The sequence below is a fragment of the Trachemys scripta genome, chromosome 9 (assembly GCF_013100865.1).
Source record: "Trachemys scripta elegans isolate TJP31775 chromosome 9, CAS_Tse_1.0, whole genome shotgun sequence".
NCBI lineage: Eukaryota > Metazoa > Chordata > Testudines > Emydidae > Trachemys > Trachemys scripta.
The window spans coordinates 104885679-104905501 of NC_048306.1; the positions used below are offsets into that span (position 1 = coordinate 104885679).

The following is a 19823-nucleotide window of genomic DNA, read 5'->3' on the forward strand; positions in this document are numbered from 1 at the left end:
ACGGTGGGGGCTGCTGTGATCCAATTTGCCAGGGCAATGAAAGACCTGGTGATATCAAGGGTAGTGACTCTGGGCAACGTGCAGTCAATAGTGGATGGTTTTGCTGAAATGGGATTCCCAAACTGTGGCGGGGCCATAGACGGAACCCATATCCCTATCTTGGCACCGGAGCACCAAGCCACCCACTACGTAAACCGCAAGGGGTACTTTTCAATGCTGCTGCAAGCCCTGGTGGATCACAAGGGACGTTTCACCAACATCAACGTGGGATGGCCGGGAAAGGTACATGATGCTCGCGTCTTCAGGAACTCTGCTCTGTTTCGAAAGCTGGAGGAAGGGACTTTCTTCCCGGACCAGAAAGTAACCGTTGGGGATGTTGAAATGCCTATCGTGATCCTTGGGGACCCAGCCTACCCCTTAATGCCATGGCTCATGAAGCCGTACACAGGCAGCCTGGACAGGAGTCAGGACCTGTTCAACTACAGGCTGAGCAAGTGCCAAATGGTGGTGGAATGTGCATTTGGACGTTTAAAAGCACGCTGGCGCAGCTTACTGACTCGCTCAGACCTCAGCGAAAAGAATATCCCCATTGTTATTGCTGCTTGCTGTGCGCTCCACAATATCTGAGAGAGTAAGGGGGAGACCTTTATGGCGGGGTGGGAGGTTGAGGCAACTCGCCTGGACGCTGATTACGTGCAGCCAGACACCAGGGCGGTTAGAGGAGCACAGCAGGGCGCGATGCGCATCAGAGAAGCTTTGAAAACGAGTTTTGTGACTGGCCAGGCTACTGGGTGAAACTTCTGTTTGTTTCTCCTTGATGAACCCTTCAACTCCGCCCCCCCCCCGACCCGGTTCACTCTACTTCCCTGTAAACCAACCACCCCACCCCACCCTCCCCTCCCCAATTCGAGCACCGCTTGCAGAGGCAATAAAGTCATTGTTTTTTCACATTTATGCATTCTTTATTAGTTCCTCACAGAAGTAGGGGGATAATTGCCAAGGTAGCCTGGGATGGGTGGGGGAGGAGGGATGGAAAAGGACACACTGCATTTTAAAACTTTAACTCTTATTGAAGGCCAGCCTTCTGATGCTTGGGCGATCATCTGGGGTGGAGTGACTGGGTGGATGGAGGCCCCCGCACCGTGTTCTTGGGCGTCTTGGTGAGGAGGTTATGGAACTTGGGGAGGAGGGCTGTTGGTTACACAGGGGCTGTAGCGGCGGTCTCTGCTCCTGCTGCCTTTCCTGCAGCTCAACCATACGCTCGAGCATATCAGTTTGATGCTCCAGCAGACGGAGCATTGACTCTTGCCGTCTGTCTGCAAGCTGACGCCACCTATCGTCTTCAGCCCGCCACTTGCTCTTTTCATCCCGCCATTCAGCCCGCTACCTCTCCTCTCGTTCATATTGTGCTTTTCTCATGTCCGACATTGACTGCCTCCACGCATTCTGCTGTGCTCTATCAGCGTGGGAGGACATCTGCAGCTCCGTGAACATATCGTCCCTCGTCCTACGTTTTCTCTTTCTAATGTTCACTAGCCTCTGCGAAGGAGAAACATTTGCAGCTGGTGGAGGAGAAGGGAGAGGTGGTTAAAAAAAGACACATTTTAGAGAACAATGAGTACACTCTTTCATTACAAGGTCGCATATTTCGGCTTGCAGGCAGCCATGGTAGGCCACAGTGTTTTGGCTTTTTTAACCTTCTTAACATGCGGGAAAGGTTGCAAACAGCAGCGCATTTCCCATATCAAGGATGAATTGGGTTGTCCATTTAAAATGGGTTTTCAATGTAAAAGGAGGGGCTGCGGTTTCCCGGTTAACATGCGGCACAAACACAAGTAAACCACCCCCCCGCCCCACACACACACATGATTCTCTGGGATGATCACTTAACCACGCGGTGGAGGGGAGGGGTGAACAGCGGGGAACATTTCTGTTCAGAAGAGCAGGAACGGGTGCCTCTGAATGTCCCCTTAATAAAATCACCCCATTTCAACCAGGTGACCGTGAATGATATCACTCTCCTGAGGATAACAAAGAGAGATAAGGAATGGATATTGTCTGCATGCCAGCAAACACCGGGACCATACGCTGCCATGCTTTGTTATGCAATGATTCCAGACTACGTGCTACTGGCCTGGCGTGGTAAAGTGTTCTACCATGGCGGACGGGATAAGGCAGCCCTCCCCAGAAACCTTTTGCAAACGCTTTGGGAGTACATAAAGGAGAGCTTTCTGGAGATGTCCCTGGAGGATTTCCGCTCCATCCCAATACACTTTAACAGTAGATGTACTGGCCGCGATTGCCAGGGCAAATTAATCATTAAACACGCTTGCTTTTAAACCATGTGTAATGTTTACAAATATTTACAAAGGTACACTCACCAGAGGTCTCCTGTGTGCCTTGAGGGTCTTGGGTGAGTTCGGGGGTTACTGGTTCCAGGTCCAGGGTCACAAACATATCCTGGCTGTGGGGAAACCGGTTTCTCCGCTTCCTTGCTGCTGTGAGCTACCTACAGTACCTCCATCCTCATCTTCCTCGTTCCCCGAACCGTCTTCCCTGTGTGTTTCTCCAGTGAGAGAGTCATAGCACACGGTTGGGGTAGTGGTGGCTGCACCCCCTAAGATCGCATGCAGCTCCGCGTAGTAGCGGCAAGTTTGCGGCTCTGCCCCGGACCTTCCATTTGCTTCTCTGGCTTTGTTGGGCTTTGACTTTGGCTTCTCTGCCCCGGGTGTTGGGGTTCAGGCTTTGGCCCCTCAACCCAGGGCGGTGGGGCTCAGGCTTTGCCCCCGCCCCGGGGTCGTGTAGTAATTTTTGTCATCAGAAGAGGGTTGTGGTGTAATTAAGTTTGAGAACCGATGCTCTAGTCTGACCTTCTGTTCAACACACACCACAGAACTTCCCCAAAATAATTCTTAGAGCATATATTTTAGAAAAAATGTTTAATCTTGATTTTAAAATTGTTAGTGATGGAGAATTCACCACAACGCTTGGTAAGTTGTTCCAGTGGTTAATTACTTTCACCATTAAAAATGAACATCTTATTTCCAGCCTGTCTCTGCTAGACCGAAGAGCCCATTATTAAATATTTGTTCCCCATGTAGGTACTTATAGACTGGGATCAAGTCACCTCTTAAATCTTCCCTTTGCTAAACTAAATAGATTGAGCTCTTTGAGCCTATCACTATGAGGTCGGTTTTCTAATCCTTCAGTTATTCTTTGTTGCTCTTCTCTGCAGTTTATCAACATCCTTCTTGAATTATGGACACCAGAACTGGAAACAGTATTCCAGCAGCAGTTGTACAAGTACCAAATACAGAGGTAAAATAACCTCTCTACTCCTACTAAAGAATCCCCTGAAACAAAATCTTACAATTAATGGGGTATGGTGACCACTGTGAGCCAGCTTAATCCATGCCCAAGATAAACTATGGAAAATGTGCCATTTATATAGCCCTTAAGGTTAAGGACATTGTTAAAAGGAGGGGATGGAACTCTGCAGTGAGAATTTCTCAACTTTGTTCCTTGTTTTTAGCCAGATTTCAAAGAAACGTAGGCATACTTTTTGTTTTCCAGAGATCTCTTGATCTTCTATTGTCTGTGCCCAGGTCCTGTATCCTAGCAAAACAGAAAGAGGAACAATTCAGGATAGTACCATAAGGATTTTTCTTCTTGTGTTAGTTTTTCAGTTCACATAATAAACTGCACCTTATTAATCTCGGTCATATCACTTATGAAGGGGAAGCGCTGTCTTCTTCAGTGAAAAAGTTATTGTCCCCGCCTCAAACCCGGGTGAACTTGTAAAGGAATTAGAATAGGGACCAACCCATGCAATGGGAGATCTAATCCCTTCTCTTGCACTGGGGCACAATGAAGTTTCCATTATCCCAAGCCATTCATTCCCAATAGAGGAGTGACTAAACTCAGCCTAGACTCTATCACTTGATGGCAATTGCATCAGATCCCCAGCAACTCACCAAGTTGGGACAGCACTTAAGACATCAAGGTGATGGGAATTCATATGGCACCTAAGAGAGAATAAGGACCTCAGCTGCACACCATTAGTCCCACCCAAAGTCTCATTTTCCACCTCCCTCCTCAGTAACATCTCAGGCCTAACTAAGTTTCAATATCAAGCAGCCAGCACAACCCTTTTTCAATAGCCCTCTGTGCTTCAGGCTTGGGAACCCGGAGTGTATAGCTTTCCTGTTCTAAATGGGCTGGACATCTACATCTTCACAGCATTATAACATTGAAGATATGGGTGGCACTGTGTTGAGAAAAGCTACACCAGTGGTTCCCCAAATCCAGTGCCTAGTAAAGATATGATTGACTCGGGTAACAGAACAGCTCTGGTCCACGGTGAGAGGTCAAGTTCTATCATGGATTAGAAACTGGCTAAGAGACAGAAAACAAAGAGAAGGGCTAAATTGTCAATTTTCTTCATGGCAAAAGGTTAACAGCAGGTGCCACAAAGTTCCCTTTCAAGGATGGGGCTTGCTTAATGTATTAATTATCTGGAGGAGGGGGCTAGTAGGGAGGTGACAAAATTTGCAGATGACACAAATTATGTTGACTGGTCAGAGATAGAGGCAATGGGGAGAAACTTCAGAGGGATCCTAACAAACCTTGGGTAAATGAGCAGCACGATGGCAAACAAATGTCAATGAATGTTGATAAATGCAAAGATATGCACAATGGAAGGAATAATTCACTATTCACATATACTACTGACTTCTAAACGTACTGTACAAGCGAGAAAGATCTGTGGATCACTGTGGGCAGAACCAGTCAAACAAAAAACAAAAAAAAGAAAAAAATTTGAACGCTTAAGGAATAGGATGGTGAAAAAAAAGTTATAATTACGGCTGTCAATTAATCGCAGTTAACTCACGCGATTAACTCAAAAAAATTAATCGCAATTAATCGCACAGTTAAACAATAGAATACCAAATATTTAATTTCAATTGTGGATGTTTTTCTACATGTTCAAATATATTGATTTCTATTACAAAACAGAATACAGCGTACAGTGCTCATTTTAGATTATTTTTTATTACAAATATTTGGACTGTAAAAACATAAACCAAAAAAAAAAAANGGTTATTACATGGGGGGGTCACGAGTTGTCAGCCTGCACCCCAAACCCTGCTTTGCCTCCAGCATTTATAACGGTGTTAAATATACAAAAAAGTGTTTTTGATTTATAAGGGGGGTCGCACTCAGAGGCTTGCTGTGTGAAAGGGGTCACCAGTGCAAAAGTTTGAGAACCACTGTCTTAAATGAACTCTGACAGGAAAATCATAAGACGAAAAATACCCTATCACCTGTGGGTGAACACTTTTCACAAAGCAGTCACTCCATGTCAGACCTATCAGTTTCAAAAGATGAGTCTGGGAGCTTAAATTCATGAGTTTGCTAGACACTAAAAATCATGGTCTTAATAAAGACATTGGATTTATGGCTTATTACAACCATCTGTAACCCACTAACCCCCATTTTTGTCCTATGATCACAGTGGTGTTAACAGGCCACTTCACCTTGAATGGTAGGGCTAGTCTACACTAGAAGCGCTACATCAGTGCAGGTGCACTGCTGTAGCATGTCTGGTGAAGATATTCTATGCCAGTGGTCTCCAACCTTTTTACACCCAAAATTACTTTTTGAATTTAAAGGCAACCCAGGATCTGCCCTGCCCCACTCACTCTATCCTCCCCTCTCTTGGTCGCTCGCTCACCCTCACTCCCTTTCACTGGGCTGGGGTAGGGAGTTTGGGCTTGGGAGGGGGTGCGGGCTCTGGGCTGGGGACAAGGGTTTTGCAGTGTGAGAGGGGGCTCTGGGCTGAGCCTGGGGAAGGGGGTTGGGGTGCAGGAGGGGGGTTGGGGTGCTGGCTCAGGGCTGGGGGTTGGGGTGTACGGCATCCTGCTGGGTGGCACTTACCTAAGGCGACTCCTGGTCGGCAGTGCAGCGACATTAAGGAAAGCTCCCTGCCTACCCTGGCCCCACGCTGCTCCCGGAAGAGGCCAACGTGCCCCTGCGGTCCCTGGTGGGGCACGTGGCTCTGCATGCTGCCCCTCTCTGCAAGCACCGCCCCCGCAGCTCCCATTGGCCACAGCTCCCTGTTCCCGGCCAATGGGAGCTTCAGGGGCGGTGCTTGCAGGTGGGAGCTGTGTGTGGAGGGAGACCCCTACCCGCGGGGCTGCACTGGCCGCTTCCGGGAGCAGTGCGGGGCCGGGGCAGGCAGGGAGCCTGACTTAGCAGCAGCTTCGCTACACCGCCGAAGATTGCGATCAACTGGGAGATTCTCTAGGATCGACCAGTCTATCGTGATCAACCAGTTGGTAACCACTGCTCTATGCCGAAGGGAGAGCACTCTCCCTCCAGCATAATTACTCCACCTCCGCGAGAGGCGGAAGCTATGTTGGCGGGAGAGTATCTCCTGATGACATAGTGCCGTTGTGGACCTCGCTTAGGTCACTATAACTGGTGGCTTTCTCACACACTCCTGAGCGACGTATGTTATATCAACTTAAGCAGTAGTGTAGACCTGCCCTTAGAATATGTATTATCTGTTTGACCTTGTATTTAGCTGCGACACTCTGAGTACCTTTCCTTGACCCTGAGGAAGAGCTCTGTTTAGCTCAAAAGCTTGTCTCTCTCATCAACAGAGGTTGGTCCAATAAAAGATATTACCTCACCCATCTTGTCTGTCTAATATCCTGGGACCGACATGGCTACACCAACACTGCACAATGTCATCCTCACCAATTCAGGCAGTTTCCCTCATCATAGCAGCCTTATCTCAGTCATCTCTGGGCTGAGTCTCTGCCAGCTTGCTTGTGTGAGCAACAGCTGCAGTTTTTGTATTTGTCCTTAGCTTCTCATCTTCTGCCTTAAGAGGGACAGCCCATGTATTGGTCAACATTCCTACATGCTTTTTGAAAAAAAAATCTCCCTTGAATAAGGCACCATTTGTTCACTCAATGTCTGGTTTATTATGGGTAATGGAAAATTCAGGATCTGTTCTAGTTACAGCTGTAATGTTAAATGTTGTCTTAATTGTTGGATTAATGGAAATATGCTCAGAGGCTTAGGTAATGGACAGATGTTGTTTATAAGTAAATGTTCAAAACGTTTCTCTTTTCAGGGAGTATCGTCCAGAATATGAGCGTCTGAGAAAATCATTGGTAAAGATTTACAAGTATTTCACATACAGGAAGTGTATTCTGGGGTCAGAGTGCCAACTAGTCTGCTCCAGCTTTCCTTCAGTACTCCAGCTTCTCAGAGTATAGTCTGGTTATTTTCCTTAAAAGACTTATCCAATCTGGATTTAAATTTCCACTGCACTGCAGAAGCCCATTATTTAATTTACTAATCACACTTACGGTGAAAAGCCCTTTCATGAGACCCATCCTCAGTCTCTCCTTTGCTAGATTTGGTATGGTGTGGTTTTATTTTGTACAGCAGTCTTTTCTACAAACCACACATCCTCCAAATGCATTAGTGCTAGTAATTGAACGTGGTAAGGCTTGGACAGTGTCTGAGAGCCATGAGGAAGGCAAATAAGGTGTAGGGTGTGTACAGTGGGGAATAGATTATAAAGCAAGGAGCGAATAATTCTACTATACAAGCTGTAGAGAAATTACTCTAGGAATCCTGGGCATGGTTATAGTCACTTAGTTTCAGGGGTATCTAATCTAGAAGGATTCATGTACTCGAGGGGTGGAGGACACCATTTGTTATGATCTTCCAAAGTGACTTTTTAGGTCTTTGTATGTACCACTGCAAATTCCCACTTTGGCTTACATGAAGATATCAAGTGTGTTAATAAAGTAGAAGTCAGAGATGTAACTTTCATGTTAGAGATGAAAAATGTCTTCTGGCTGCCCTGTTTTATGCAAAGTTTGGATTCTAGCTCCAGTCTGGTAGGTTACTGTACCCTTTTTTCTCTTCCTCTGGGCTGTCCTTTGCCATCCTGAACTTTTCTGTTACCATAGAATAGAATCATAGGACTGGAAGGGACCTCAAGAGGTCATCTAGTCCAGTCCCCTGCACTCATGGCAGGACTAAGTAGTATCTAGACAATCCCTGATAGGTGTTTGTGTAACCTGCTTTTAAAAATGTCCAGGGACAGAGATTCTACAACCTCCCTATGCAATTTATTCCAGTGCTTAACCACGCTGGCAGTTAGGAAGTTTTTCCTAATGTCCAACTTAAACCTCCCTGGCTGCAATTTAAACCCATTGTTTCTTGTCCTATCCTCAGAGATTAAGAAGAACAATTTTTCTCCCTCCTCCTTGTAACAGTCTTTTACGTACTTGAAAGCTGTTATGTCCCCTCTCAGTTCTCTTTTCCAGACTAAACAAACACAATTTTTTCCCTCATAGGTCATGTTTTCCTGACCTTTAATCATTTTTGTTGCTCTTCTCTAGACTGTCTCCAATTTGTCCACATCTTTCCTGAAATGTGGCACCCAGAACTGGACACAATACTCTAATTGAGGCCTAATCAGGGCGGAGAAGAGAGGAAGAATTATTTCTCATGTCTTGCTTACAACACTCCTGCTAATATGTCTCAATGATATTTGCTTCCCCCTGCTCTTCCCCCTCCCACCCCCCCGGACCCCAACAGTGTTACACTGTTGACTCATATTTAGCTTGTGGTCCACTATGACCCCCAGATCCCTTTCCACAGTACTCCTTCCTAGGCAGTCATTTCCCATTTTGTATCTGTGCAACTGATTGTTCCTTCCTAAGTGGAGTTCTTTGCATTTGTCCTTATTGAATTTCATCCTATTTCCTTCAAACCATTTCTCCAGATCATTTTGAATTATAATCCTATCCTCCAAAGCACTTGCAACTCCTCCCAGTTTGGTATCATCTACAAACTTCATAAGTGTAATCTCTATGCCATTATCTAAATCATTGATGAAGATATTGAACAGAAGTGGACCCAGAACTGGTCCCTGCGTGACCTCACTCATTATGCCCTTCCAGCATGACTGTGAACCACTGATAACTACACTCTGGGAACGGTTTTCTAACCAGTTATGTACCCACCTTATAGTATCTCCATCTAGGTTGCATTTCCCTAATTTATTTATGAGAAGGCCATGTGAGACAGTATCAAAAGCTTTACTAAAGTCAAGATATACCATGTCCGCCTCATCCCCCTTATCCACAAGGCTTGCCGTCAGTTACACTATTAGCCCTTCCAAGTCTGTGTCCTAGGGTCATAGAGTCTGCCACTCCATGACCTCTAGGGATGAGAGAACTGACTGAGATAAAATATAAAGTGATCTGAACCTCCAGACAATTTGAGGTTTACCTTTCACTATGCACAACTTTGAACAATAGCAAAACTCATCTTTATGATCCCTGCTCCTACCCCAAAGTTCCTGACTAGGGTGCAGAAATATTTTTCGGAGAGAATAATTTGTAACCACCAAATCGTATTTCTGCAACATGCCCCATGTAGACTAGTGCTATCACACTCCAGCTAACATAGAATGTTGATTAGTTGAGCATTTTTTACTCTGGAACTTACTGTGCCAGTTCTCCAAAGACTCTGCTGGCTTTCTGTTCAGTGTATTTCACTGAAACAAAACAGATTGTACCTCTACATGCTTTGAGTCCTGGCTATCCAAGAGACACCTCTCTCAATGCACTAGTGTGACAGTTGAGACTGGATGGCTTAAAGTGTTTCTGGTGGAGGTCCCTCAGCTCTGGAATTCATTTCCCTTCTCTGGTCCAACAAATTCTGCTGTAAAGTCCATTTATTGACTCATACCTTTACCCAACATTTGGGTAGTCCTCTCTTCTAGAGCGGAAATATTGTTTTACTTGTATTACTTGAACTGTGTCCAGAGACCCTGTGATGGGTGTTACATTAATCACACTAAAATGTTTCCTTGTGTAGGCGAAAGCCCAGAGCAAGCAGCAGAAAGAGCAGCTGGAACGTTTGCAGAAAGACATGGGCTCTGTGGCTATGGAGAGCAACCTACTTGCAGGTAATGAAAAGGTTTTGTGTGGTGGAGTAATTTAACTTCAGAAAAGTCTCTGTAGAGTTTGCCTTGAAAATTTTCTGAAGCTTTTCTCTCTGCCACAAAAGTATAAAGCAACTTAGTCCCAGTGAAGGGCACAGACCATTTCCCTGTCTCATCTTCTATGCCAGTGGTTCTCAAACTTTATTTTCCGTGGACCACTTGAAAATTGCCAAGGATCTTGGCAGACCGCTTAATGATCTTTCCAAATGTTGTTTGTACCGTTAGCTAACTGTTGTAAAGTGCTTTGGGTAAAAGTGCTATATTAAAAAAATCTTAATAATAAACAACATTTTTTGTTCTACAAATAAAAGCACACAACTCATATTTAATATCAATAGTCTTACCTTTCCAATGCGATGAATGTGCTCTCTCTCGGTCCCCAACAGCAGCCACAGAGCTGAGGTGGGAAGGAGGGCTGTCTCTTCCTGGCAGCCGCAGCCCTGGAGCTGGGGAAAGTCGCCTTTTTCTCTGGCCGCCGCAAGCCTACACATTCCAAATTCCTGCACATCCCAAATTCCCCCACCCCCTCTTCTCACCCCACTGTCCCTCCCACCTACACCCTATTCCTCCAAGGCCACCACCTCACCTTGCATGTGCATCTTCTCCAGGGTCCAGGCACCTAATTAGTGGAGCCAGGCCTGCACAGCTCCACTAATTAGGTGGGTGTCCCTTCATTCTCTCGTGTGCAGCCACCCAGGCGCACACCTTAGAGGGAACTATCCGCGGACCACCTGAATGGAGCTCTCAGACCACTGATGGTCCACGGACCACAGTTTGAGAACCTCTGTTCTATGCGTTAGCCCCAGCAGAAGATCAGGGAAAGAAGAAACCCTGGTGCCTAGCCGATAGGGGAGTGGGCATGCTAGAAATAAATAGATTGCGTTGATAAAACATTCCAGGCAGGGTGACATAGCAATTAAATTGGCATCCAACAAGAATTCAACAATATGGGTGGGGCTGTAATCTTTGGGGTTCTACAGGGAACATGCTACTGTGTAGCATCTCACATTCCAGCGCATGTATTTGTGTCTATGGGGACCAGGGGGTGTGGTCCATACTTGTAGGGTAGGTACCAGTAGCTGTGGTTGCTGTGTGCAGATGCTTACATTATGAAATATTAGGGTATTAGGTTGTTGTCAGTATGAGACTTTGTCTTTAGAAGCTTCTATTTCTCATTAGATTCTTCTGACACTTCTGCATTGGGCCCCTCTGACTTGATCATGACACGAGGAACTTTGGATGAGGAAGATGAAGAGAGAGAGAGTGATACTGATGATATTGACCATCAAGGTAAGGGAAAGCGAGGCTGCCTGTGGCTTGGAATTACACAACATGCCCCTTGAGAGGGGAGATCAGAGGTCAAGTGCATGGCTGTTATGGTGAGTGAGAGAGCTGATTCAGGGTTGAAGGCCAAATGAGGTGGGAGGCCAGGGATTAGACAGGTCATCAGTGTAGCCATTAGAGATACTGAGGGTGGGAAATTGTGAAGAGAGCAAGAGCGAGAGCTATGAATCCAAAATTGGAGAGGAAGGTGAAGGGGTCAGAGTCAGGGAGAGGCAGGTAACTGTGATGTGGAAGAGGAGAGTCAGATGGAGTCATTCTCCAAAAGAATGGGGTGAAGGAGGAGAGGTTGGAAATGACAAGAGTGGAAGAGAAACCTGTGCCCACCATGTTTTCTGCACCTCTGTTTCCCCTCAGTAGTCCATCAAGGACACGTAACTCTCATGCTTCCAGCTCTCCAGCAGTTGCCTTTCTCGAGCACTCCCTTTCGACTCCGGTATTCCCACGCTGCACAGTTCCCTGCCTTCACTGTATTATTCCCAGCAGAGGCAGGCTGCCCAAGCACAGCTTCATGTTTCCTCTTCAGACATGAAAAACCGTGCGACTGTCCACAGTTATTGTTAGTTACAGCACAGCTCTTTTTATGCAAGCCCATTTTATTCTTAAGGTAAAAACACTACAAAGGAAAACACATTTAAAAACAATAAAGAACCTACACAGTTGCTAATAAGCTTACCAGAGATCACCCCAACCCTAACATGGGCTCTGGCAGGAGAAGTCCTTCAACATCCCATCTAAGGATTTCCTTGTGGATTCATGTTCATCACAGCTCCAGCATAGACCAAGCACATAGTCTTATGCGTCCTCAGTAGGCCTAGTCCTTCCAATCCTTCCCTAAGGATTAGGGCCCTTTGTGGACTTGGGGTCCTGTATGTTTGCTGGATCAGGAAGACGGCCCAGAGTTTATTTAAAACCAGGGTATTTATTCAAAAATCCTTTTTGTCTGTTGGTCCATGGAGAATCCTGGACTTTAGCAAAGCTTTTGATACGGTCTCCCACAGTATTCTTGCGAGCAAGTTAAAGTAGTATGGGCTGGATGAATGGACTATAAGGTGGATAGAAAGCTGGCTAGATGATCGGGCTCAACGGGTAGTGATCAATGGGTCCATGTCTAGTTGGCAGCCGATATCAAGCGGAGTGCCCCAAAGGTTGGTCCTGGGGCCGGTTTTGTTCAATATCTTTATTAATGATCTAAGTTTGCAGATGCCACTAAACTGGGAGGAGTGGTAGATGTGCGGGAGGGTAGGGGCAGGATACAGAGGGACCTAGACAAATTAGAGGATTGGGCCAAAAGAAACCTGATGAGGTTCAACAAGGATAAGTCCAGAGTCCTGCACTTAGGAAGGAAGAATCCCATGCACTGTTACAGACTAGGGACTGAGTGGCTAGGCAGCAGTTCTGCAGAAAAGGACCTAGGAGTTACGGTGGACAAGAAGTTGTGCCCTTGTTGCCAAGAAGGCTAACGGCATTTTGAGCTGTATAAGTAGGGGCATTGCCAGCAGATCGAGGGACGTGATCATTCCACTCTATTCGGCATTGATGAGGCCTCATCTGGAGTACTGTGTCCAGTTTTGGGCCCCACACTACAAGAAGGATGTGGAAAAATTGGAAAGAGTCCAGCGGAGGGCAACAAAAATGATTAGGGGGCTGGAGCACATGACTTGTGAGGAGAGGCTGAGGGAACTGGGATTATTTAGTCTGCAGAAGAGAAAATGAGGGGGGATTTGATAGCTGCTTTCAACTACCTGAAAGGGTTCCAAAGACGATGGATCTAGACTGTTCTCAGTAGTAGCAGATGCCAGAACAAGGAGCAATGGTCTCAAGTTGCAGTGGGGGAGGTTTAGGTTGGATATTAAGAAAAACTGTTTCACTAGGAGGGTGGTGAAATACTGGAATGCGTTACCTAGGGAGGTGGTGGAGTCTCCTTCCTTAGAGGTTTTTAAGGCCTGGCTTGACAAAGCTCTGGCTGGGATGATTTAGTTGGGAATTGGTCCTGCTTTGAGCAGGGGATTGGACTAGATGACCTCTTGAGGTCCCTTCCAACCCTGATATTCTATGAATCTAGGGACAGGTTTGAGGATAGAGGAGAGTCTAGTGGGGTGGTATCATCAGATCAAAACTGGAGGCCTTCCTGGAAAATATCCTTTAGCCAAACACAATTTATGTGGCTGCATACGGAGGAACTGGGTAAAATTCCATGGCCTGTGTTATAGAGGAGGTTAGACTAGATGATCTTGTAAAGTCCCTTCCAGCCAGTGAATTAGAAGTTATAGATGAGTTAAGTAGAGAATTGTGGGTGGTGGAGGGATGCCCCTTTTTAAACACTTATATAGCGAAATGAAGATAGTTCTATTAAAGCCTATATCATCCATGAATTACAATTAAATAGAGCTGGGCAAATAATGGATTTTCTCTTATTTTTTAAATTGGTGAATGAAAAAGTCCAAATAATTTCATTTCCAGTCAAATGAAATGTTCGTTTTGATTTCAGCCATTTTAAAATGTGTGTATTTAATACAATTAAAGGAAATTATGAAATGAAAAGTCATTTCAAACCAAAATATCAAAACATTTCTTTTTGAAAATGTTGAAATGAAAAGTTGAGGGGGATTTTTTATTTATTTTATTTATTTTCATTGTTAAGGGTTTTTTTACCCTTTTAATTTGGTGAAATCTACAGAAATTTGCAAAACAATTTGATGGCATTTTTTGTCAGTTTCATGTGAAAAATTTTGCCAGGCTATAGAATTTAAGGCTTTTTTGTTGTGAAGAAATACACATTTGTACTAGACCTTGCTATTCCTGTTGGAATTTTGAAAGTTGTCTGATAAGTAAATAATTTCATAGAATCATAGAATATCAGGGTTGTTAGAAACCTCAGGAGGTCATCTAGTCCAACCCCAACTATTGTCAATTAACAATCTTAAATGACTTCTGAAATTTTTTTCGTATTGTTTTGAACTGAACCCAAAGATGTGACTTATAATGAAGGTAGCTACAAGCATAATGGGTGAAAGGGTGGGAGTAGGAGAGGATGACAATAAATAAGGTGGCTTGGCAATTGCAAATGGTCACTTTTTGGTACAATTTAAAAAAAATATTTTATGTCCTTATTGTGGATTCTTGCCTGAGTGGTTCATGTGGGCAGTGCTGCAAAAACGTTTTTTTCAACATTACAATTCATAGTCCTTTCCGGCCTTAAAATAAAATATATTATGATAATCTGATCTGAAGTCAGCATACCATAGGCTGGAGAACCTCACCCAGTAAGTCCGGCATTCAGCCCTTAACTTCTGTTTGAGCGATAATGTATCTATTAGAAAGATATCAAGTCTTGATTTAAACAATTCAAATGATGGAAAATTCACCACTTCCCTAGGTAAGTTGTTTCAAAGATTAATTATACTCTGTTTCTTGTTTTAAATGTTTCTAGTTTCAGGTTTCATAGATTTTAAGGCCACAAGGCATCATCTAGTCTGACCTCCTGTATAACACAGGCCATAACATTTCATCCAGTTACTCCTGCATCTAGCCCAATAACTTGTTTTTGACCAAATCATATCTTCTAAATGCTTCTGAGCCTAAGCTCCCGTCCAAGCCACACCTTCTAAGCACGATCTATGTAGCTATTTCTATTTCTGTCAACCAGAGCTGAGAGGCACCAAAATGTGTGTAATCGACATACCCATAATATCTCATTCTAAGGCATTTTTTTCGAAGCTTCCAATAACTTTTCTCTTCCGCACCCTCTCCAGTTTTTCAGCAGCCTTCCTAAAATGTGGACACCAGAATTGGATTCATTAGTCGGTATTGTTCTCACTAAAGCTGTATACAAAAGTAAAATAATCTCCCTACTCTTGCACACTGCTTCCCTGTTTATACTTTTTATACTTTTTGGCACAGCATTACATGGGGAGCTCATGTTCAATTATTTGTGTACTATGATTCCGAAGTCCTTTTCAGACAGTCACTGCTTTCCAGGATACAATCTCTCATTCTGGAGCTATAGCCTGCACTCAGACCAACTTCAGAGATGTGCTGCTCCAATTCAGTGCTGAGCACATTAGCCTCAGGGACCCTTCTCACAAGCAACTCCTTACCCGGGAGGTGAAAGCTCTCCTATGCATGAGGGCCATAGAGGAAGTTCCTCAAGATTTTGAGGGGCACAGGGTTTTATTCTCGATATTTCCTAATCCCGAAGGCCAAAGGGGGCCTCAGGCCCATCCTGGACCTGCATTGCTTCAACAAACATCTCAGGAAGTACAGGACTACTGTACGCCTTCCCACTGACACCCTTGGTCCACAAGGTCCTCTTAAAGATCAAGAGGGACAAGGCGAGGATTATCCTGATAGCCCCAGTGTGGCCACACGCGCATTGATATGGCACACTTCCAGACCTTTCGGTAGCAGCCCTGTTATAGCTCCCAACTTGATCTCGCAGAACCAAAGTTGGTTGCTTCACCTGAACTTCACATCCCTGCATCTGACAGCTTGGCTGCTGCGTGGTTGAACCCTGAGGAACAGGCCTGCTCAGAGCCAGTCCAGCAAGTCTTGCTGGGTAGCAGGAAACCCTCTCTACCAAGGTGACCTACGTGGCCAAGTGGAAGCACTTCACTTGTTGGGCCTCCGATTGGGGTCTTTCCCCATATGTGTCCAAGATGGACTGCATAGATGACTATCTACTCCACCTGAAGCACCAGGGTCTGGCCCTATCATCGGTCAAGGTACACCTGGTGGCCATCTTGGCCTTCCATCCTCCGGCTAGGGTAAATTAGTCTTCTCACACGAGATGACAGTCAGGTTCCATAAAGGCTTGGGAAGACTTTACCCACAGGTTCATGACCTGATTACCTCACAGGACTTGAATCTGGTACTGTCAAAGCTTTGAGCCATTGGCATCTTGTTCCCTGCTACTACTGTTATAGAAGGCGGCCTTCTTGGTGGCAATTAGGTTGGCCAGAAGGGTCTCCGAAATCAGAGCGCTGACTTCAGAACCCCTTATATGGTGTTCTTCAAAGATGAGGTCTGGCTGCACCCCAACCCAACCTTCCTGCCAAAGGTGGTTTCACAGTTCCATAACAACCAGGACATTTTTCTGCCCATCTTCTTTCCAAAGCTTCACAGATCAGATGAGGATCGTCGACTACATACCTTAGATGTTAGGTGGGCCCTGGACTTCTACATTGAAAGGACTAATCCCTTCCGCAAATCAGCGCAGCTCTTTATAGAGGCGGTTGGCAGGATGAAAGGTCTGCCAGTATTATCTGAAGATCTCCTGGATAACTGCCTGCATCTGGGCGTGCTACGAGCTGACCATTGTGACAGCCCACTGTACAAGGGCCCAGGCTTCATCAGCAACATTCCTTGCGCAGATTCCAGTCCAGGACATCTGCAGGGCCACAATGTGGTCATCGATCCATACCTTCGCATCCCACTACACCATCATCCAGCGAGCCCGTGACAATGCCAGTTTTGGTTGAGCAGTGTTGCAATCGACACATCTGTGAAGCCCGAACCCACTGCCAGGGATACTGCTTGTGAGTCACCTAGAATGGAATTGACATGATCAAGCACTCGAAGAAAAAACGGTTACTTACCTCCTGTAACTGGTTTTTTGAGGTGTGTTGCTTATGTCCATTCCATGGCCTTCCCTCCTCGCCCTCTGTCGGAGTTGCTAGCAAGAAGGAACTGAGAGGGTGCGGGGCTGGCGGCGCCCCTTATACGGGCACATAAGTGCGGGGCTCCAGGGTGCACTAGGGCTGTCCCTACAGATACCACTAAGGGAAAAATCTCCAGCAATTGTGCATGTGGTGTGTGCACAACTAGTATGGAATGAACATGAGCAACACATCTTGAAGAACAACCGTTACGGAAGGTTAGTAACCGTTTTTGGTGGACCAGTGACCCAGTGTGCAAGGTGCTGTACAAACACAGAACAGAAACAGTACTTACCTAAATATAGGACAAAGATAACAAATGGACGGAGGAGTACATGGAGTCAGCATGATAAACAGTGGGCTTAGCTCTCTGGTAGCCTAACCATTGTCAACTTTTTTTTAGATATCATGGCAAAGAGTTTTGAGGAGGGATTTGAAAATGGAGAATGAGATAGCTTTGTGGAAGTTTGGGGGAGCACATCCCAAGTATGAGGAGCAGCATTGGAGAAAATGCTTGTTTGAAAGTGTAACAAGTGTGCAGTGAGAACAGGAGTACTTGTGGCACCTTAGAGACTCAGTGTGCAGTGGAGGCTGCCACCAGGGGTGGATCAGAGGCAAGCATCAACAGCTCATTAGCAAATGAGATAATTGGTAAAGTGGGGATTGACTGTGAAGGGCCTTGAAAATGCAATCAGGTTTATGTTTGTGATAGAGAAGGGAGAGCCAGAAGAGGCATGTAAGAGATGGGTGACCTGGTCAAAGAGAGAGGCTAGGAAAATTCCTTGCAGCCAGCATTCTGAATGGATACAAGTGAGGCAAGATTGCATTTGTCAAGGCTAGCAAGAAGAATGTTTCAGTAATTGAGATGTGAGACTTGGATGAAAGTTTTAGCTGTGTGGATGGATAGGAAAGGCTATGTCTTAGGCCAGGCCTGCACAACATGCAGGCCGCATGTGGCCCGTGTGGGCTCACTGTGCAGCCCGTGGGGAGTGAGTAAGTATAAGCCAACGGCTGGCTGTCCCGCGGGTGGGCGGGGTGATGAAGGGGCTAGAGGCAGGCTGGAGAGTGAGGGTGAGCCAGCGACAGGAGGCAGGGGCAGCGGCAGAAGGTAAGAGTCCAGGCAAGTGAGCTGGCGGCGGGGGAGGGAGGCTGAGGACGCAAGTGGGGGGGCCAGGTGACCGGGGGAGGGAGGGCGGACGGAGGAGGTGGGCGGGTGGTGGCCAGGGGCAGGTGAGCCGGTGGCGGGGGGGGGAGGGCGGGCTGAGGAGGTAAGCGGGGGGGCAGGTGAGCCAGCGGCCGGGGGGAGGGTGGGCTGAGGAGGTGAGCGGGCAGGCGGTGGCCAGGGGGCAGGTGAGCCGCCGGTGGGGGAGGGGGGATGAGGAGGTGAGCGGGAAGGCAGTGGCCGGGGGGCTGGTGAGCTGGCCGCGGGGGGGAGGCTGAGGAGGCAAGCAGGTGGGCAGTGGTGCGGGGTGAGGAGGTGAGCAGGCGGGCAGAGATGGGAGGGCAGTTGGGAGAGGGAAATGCCAGAATGCCCCCGATGGTCCCAAATGTTCCTGGCTCATTAAGGCTTGACAGTCTCTGGGGGGAATCGCTGCTAATCCCAGGACCAGACAGGCTGTTGTGTTTGGATCGGGGGGGTTCAACTTTTTCATAGTGTGGAAAACTGGTTAATGCAGGGACTACCTCATGAGTTCATGTGCCTGTCGTCACTACAGCAACTGCTTCCATGGAAAAGCCACCTTAGGAGGATGTTTAAATGTATATTTAGCTTCTTTCTATCTCACAGTCAGAAGCAGCTGGCCCCATGTGCACACACCCAGCTCTCTGGACTCAATCCCACCATGCTTTGGGAACCTGTGCAGTCGAGTCTGACCCCAGCAATGCAAAGGCAAAGTGAGGACAGGATCAAATCAAATGTCCATCCCCGCGTTAGAAAAGAGAGAACTATGACATACTGCACATAAATCCAAACCACTTCGTTAGCTGAAGAGTTAAGCTGTAAATTTTAGAGGAGCCCAGTTAAGCCCATCAACAAATCTCACTTACAAATACTCTACAGCTTCCCTAAAAACCCAAAGGCAGGATAGTCTAGAACAGTTCAGGGATCCAACCCCACAGCCATATCATTCTTCCCTGTTCCTCACCATCCTGCCTGCCCTGCCCTGCCCCCAAGAATTTTAGCCCCATCCCACCCAATCCAGGTCCCCCCCTCTTCCTCTGCAGAGCAGCCCTTGCTGCAGAGCTAGGACTCAGCAGAAGGGCAGTTTCAATAATTTACAGAGTCAATGTTATAAACATGACACGGGTCTTTGTGATTCCCCCAGCTCTCCCCCAGTAACACCCAGAGGCCCCCATCCGACTCAGCCAGACACCTGGTGTTTGGGGCCAAGCCATTTTGGGGGTAGGAAGCTAGGAAAATGTTCAGAAAGGGAATGATGAATATTTGTGAAATACCTTAATTGCAAAACCCCTTTTCTGAAGGTTACCAAACCTCCCAGACAAATCCTAATCCTAACCCTAACCCTAACCCTGGCCTAAGAGAGCTCAGGGGATCTGGTAATTTTTTGGAGAACTTGCACGGAAGTTAAAAATGGATCTTAGTTGTAAGTTAGGATCAGTCTGAACTATGGAGTGGCTACCACTGGCCCATTACATCCGGGTGAGCAACCAGCATTGGGCCTGATGCTGTCTGGAGGTGCGGCTTTTCACGCCTACCTCATTCATTCAACAGGGCAATCGATTACAAAGTGGGGGGGAAGATCTTATTCTACTTCTAGCAAAAA

At 46.4% G+C, this 19823-nt stretch overlaps 2 protein-coding genes across 6 annotated transcripts in view; one reads left to right on the plus strand and one right to left on the minus strand.

The window, feature by feature from the left end:
* The window catches only part of ZNF512 (zinc finger protein 512), a 51325-nt gene extending 47286 nt beyond the window's left edge, over positions 1-4039 (minus strand). The window contains exons 1-2 of one of the 3 annotated variants that reach the window (XM_034781659.1): positions 3975-4039; positions 3560-3615 (exon numbers count right to left, since the gene is read on the minus strand). The gene's annotated coding sequence lies outside the window, so the exon portion shown is untranslated. The remainder of the gene's footprint in view (positions 1-3559; positions 3616-3974) is intronic. The other 2 variants (XM_034781657.1, XM_034781658.1) reach the window with 2 other exon arrangements.
* Positions 4040-6972: 2933 nt separating this feature from the next.
* The window catches only part of GPN1 (GPN-loop GTPase 1), a 48892-nt gene continuing 36041 nt past the window's right edge, over positions 6973-19823 (plus strand). For 2 of the 3 annotated variants that reach the window (XM_034781653.1, XM_034781654.1), the window contains exons 1-3: positions 6973-7184; positions 9916-10006; positions 11222-11332. In XM_034781653.1, the coding sequence (XP_034637544.1) occupies positions 9970-10006; positions 11222-11332 (148 nt within the window). In that variant the 5' untranslated portion in view covers positions 6973-7184; positions 9916-9969. The remainder of the gene's footprint in view (positions 7185-9915; positions 10007-11221; positions 11333-19823) is intronic. The other variant, XM_034781655.1, reaches the window with a different exon arrangement.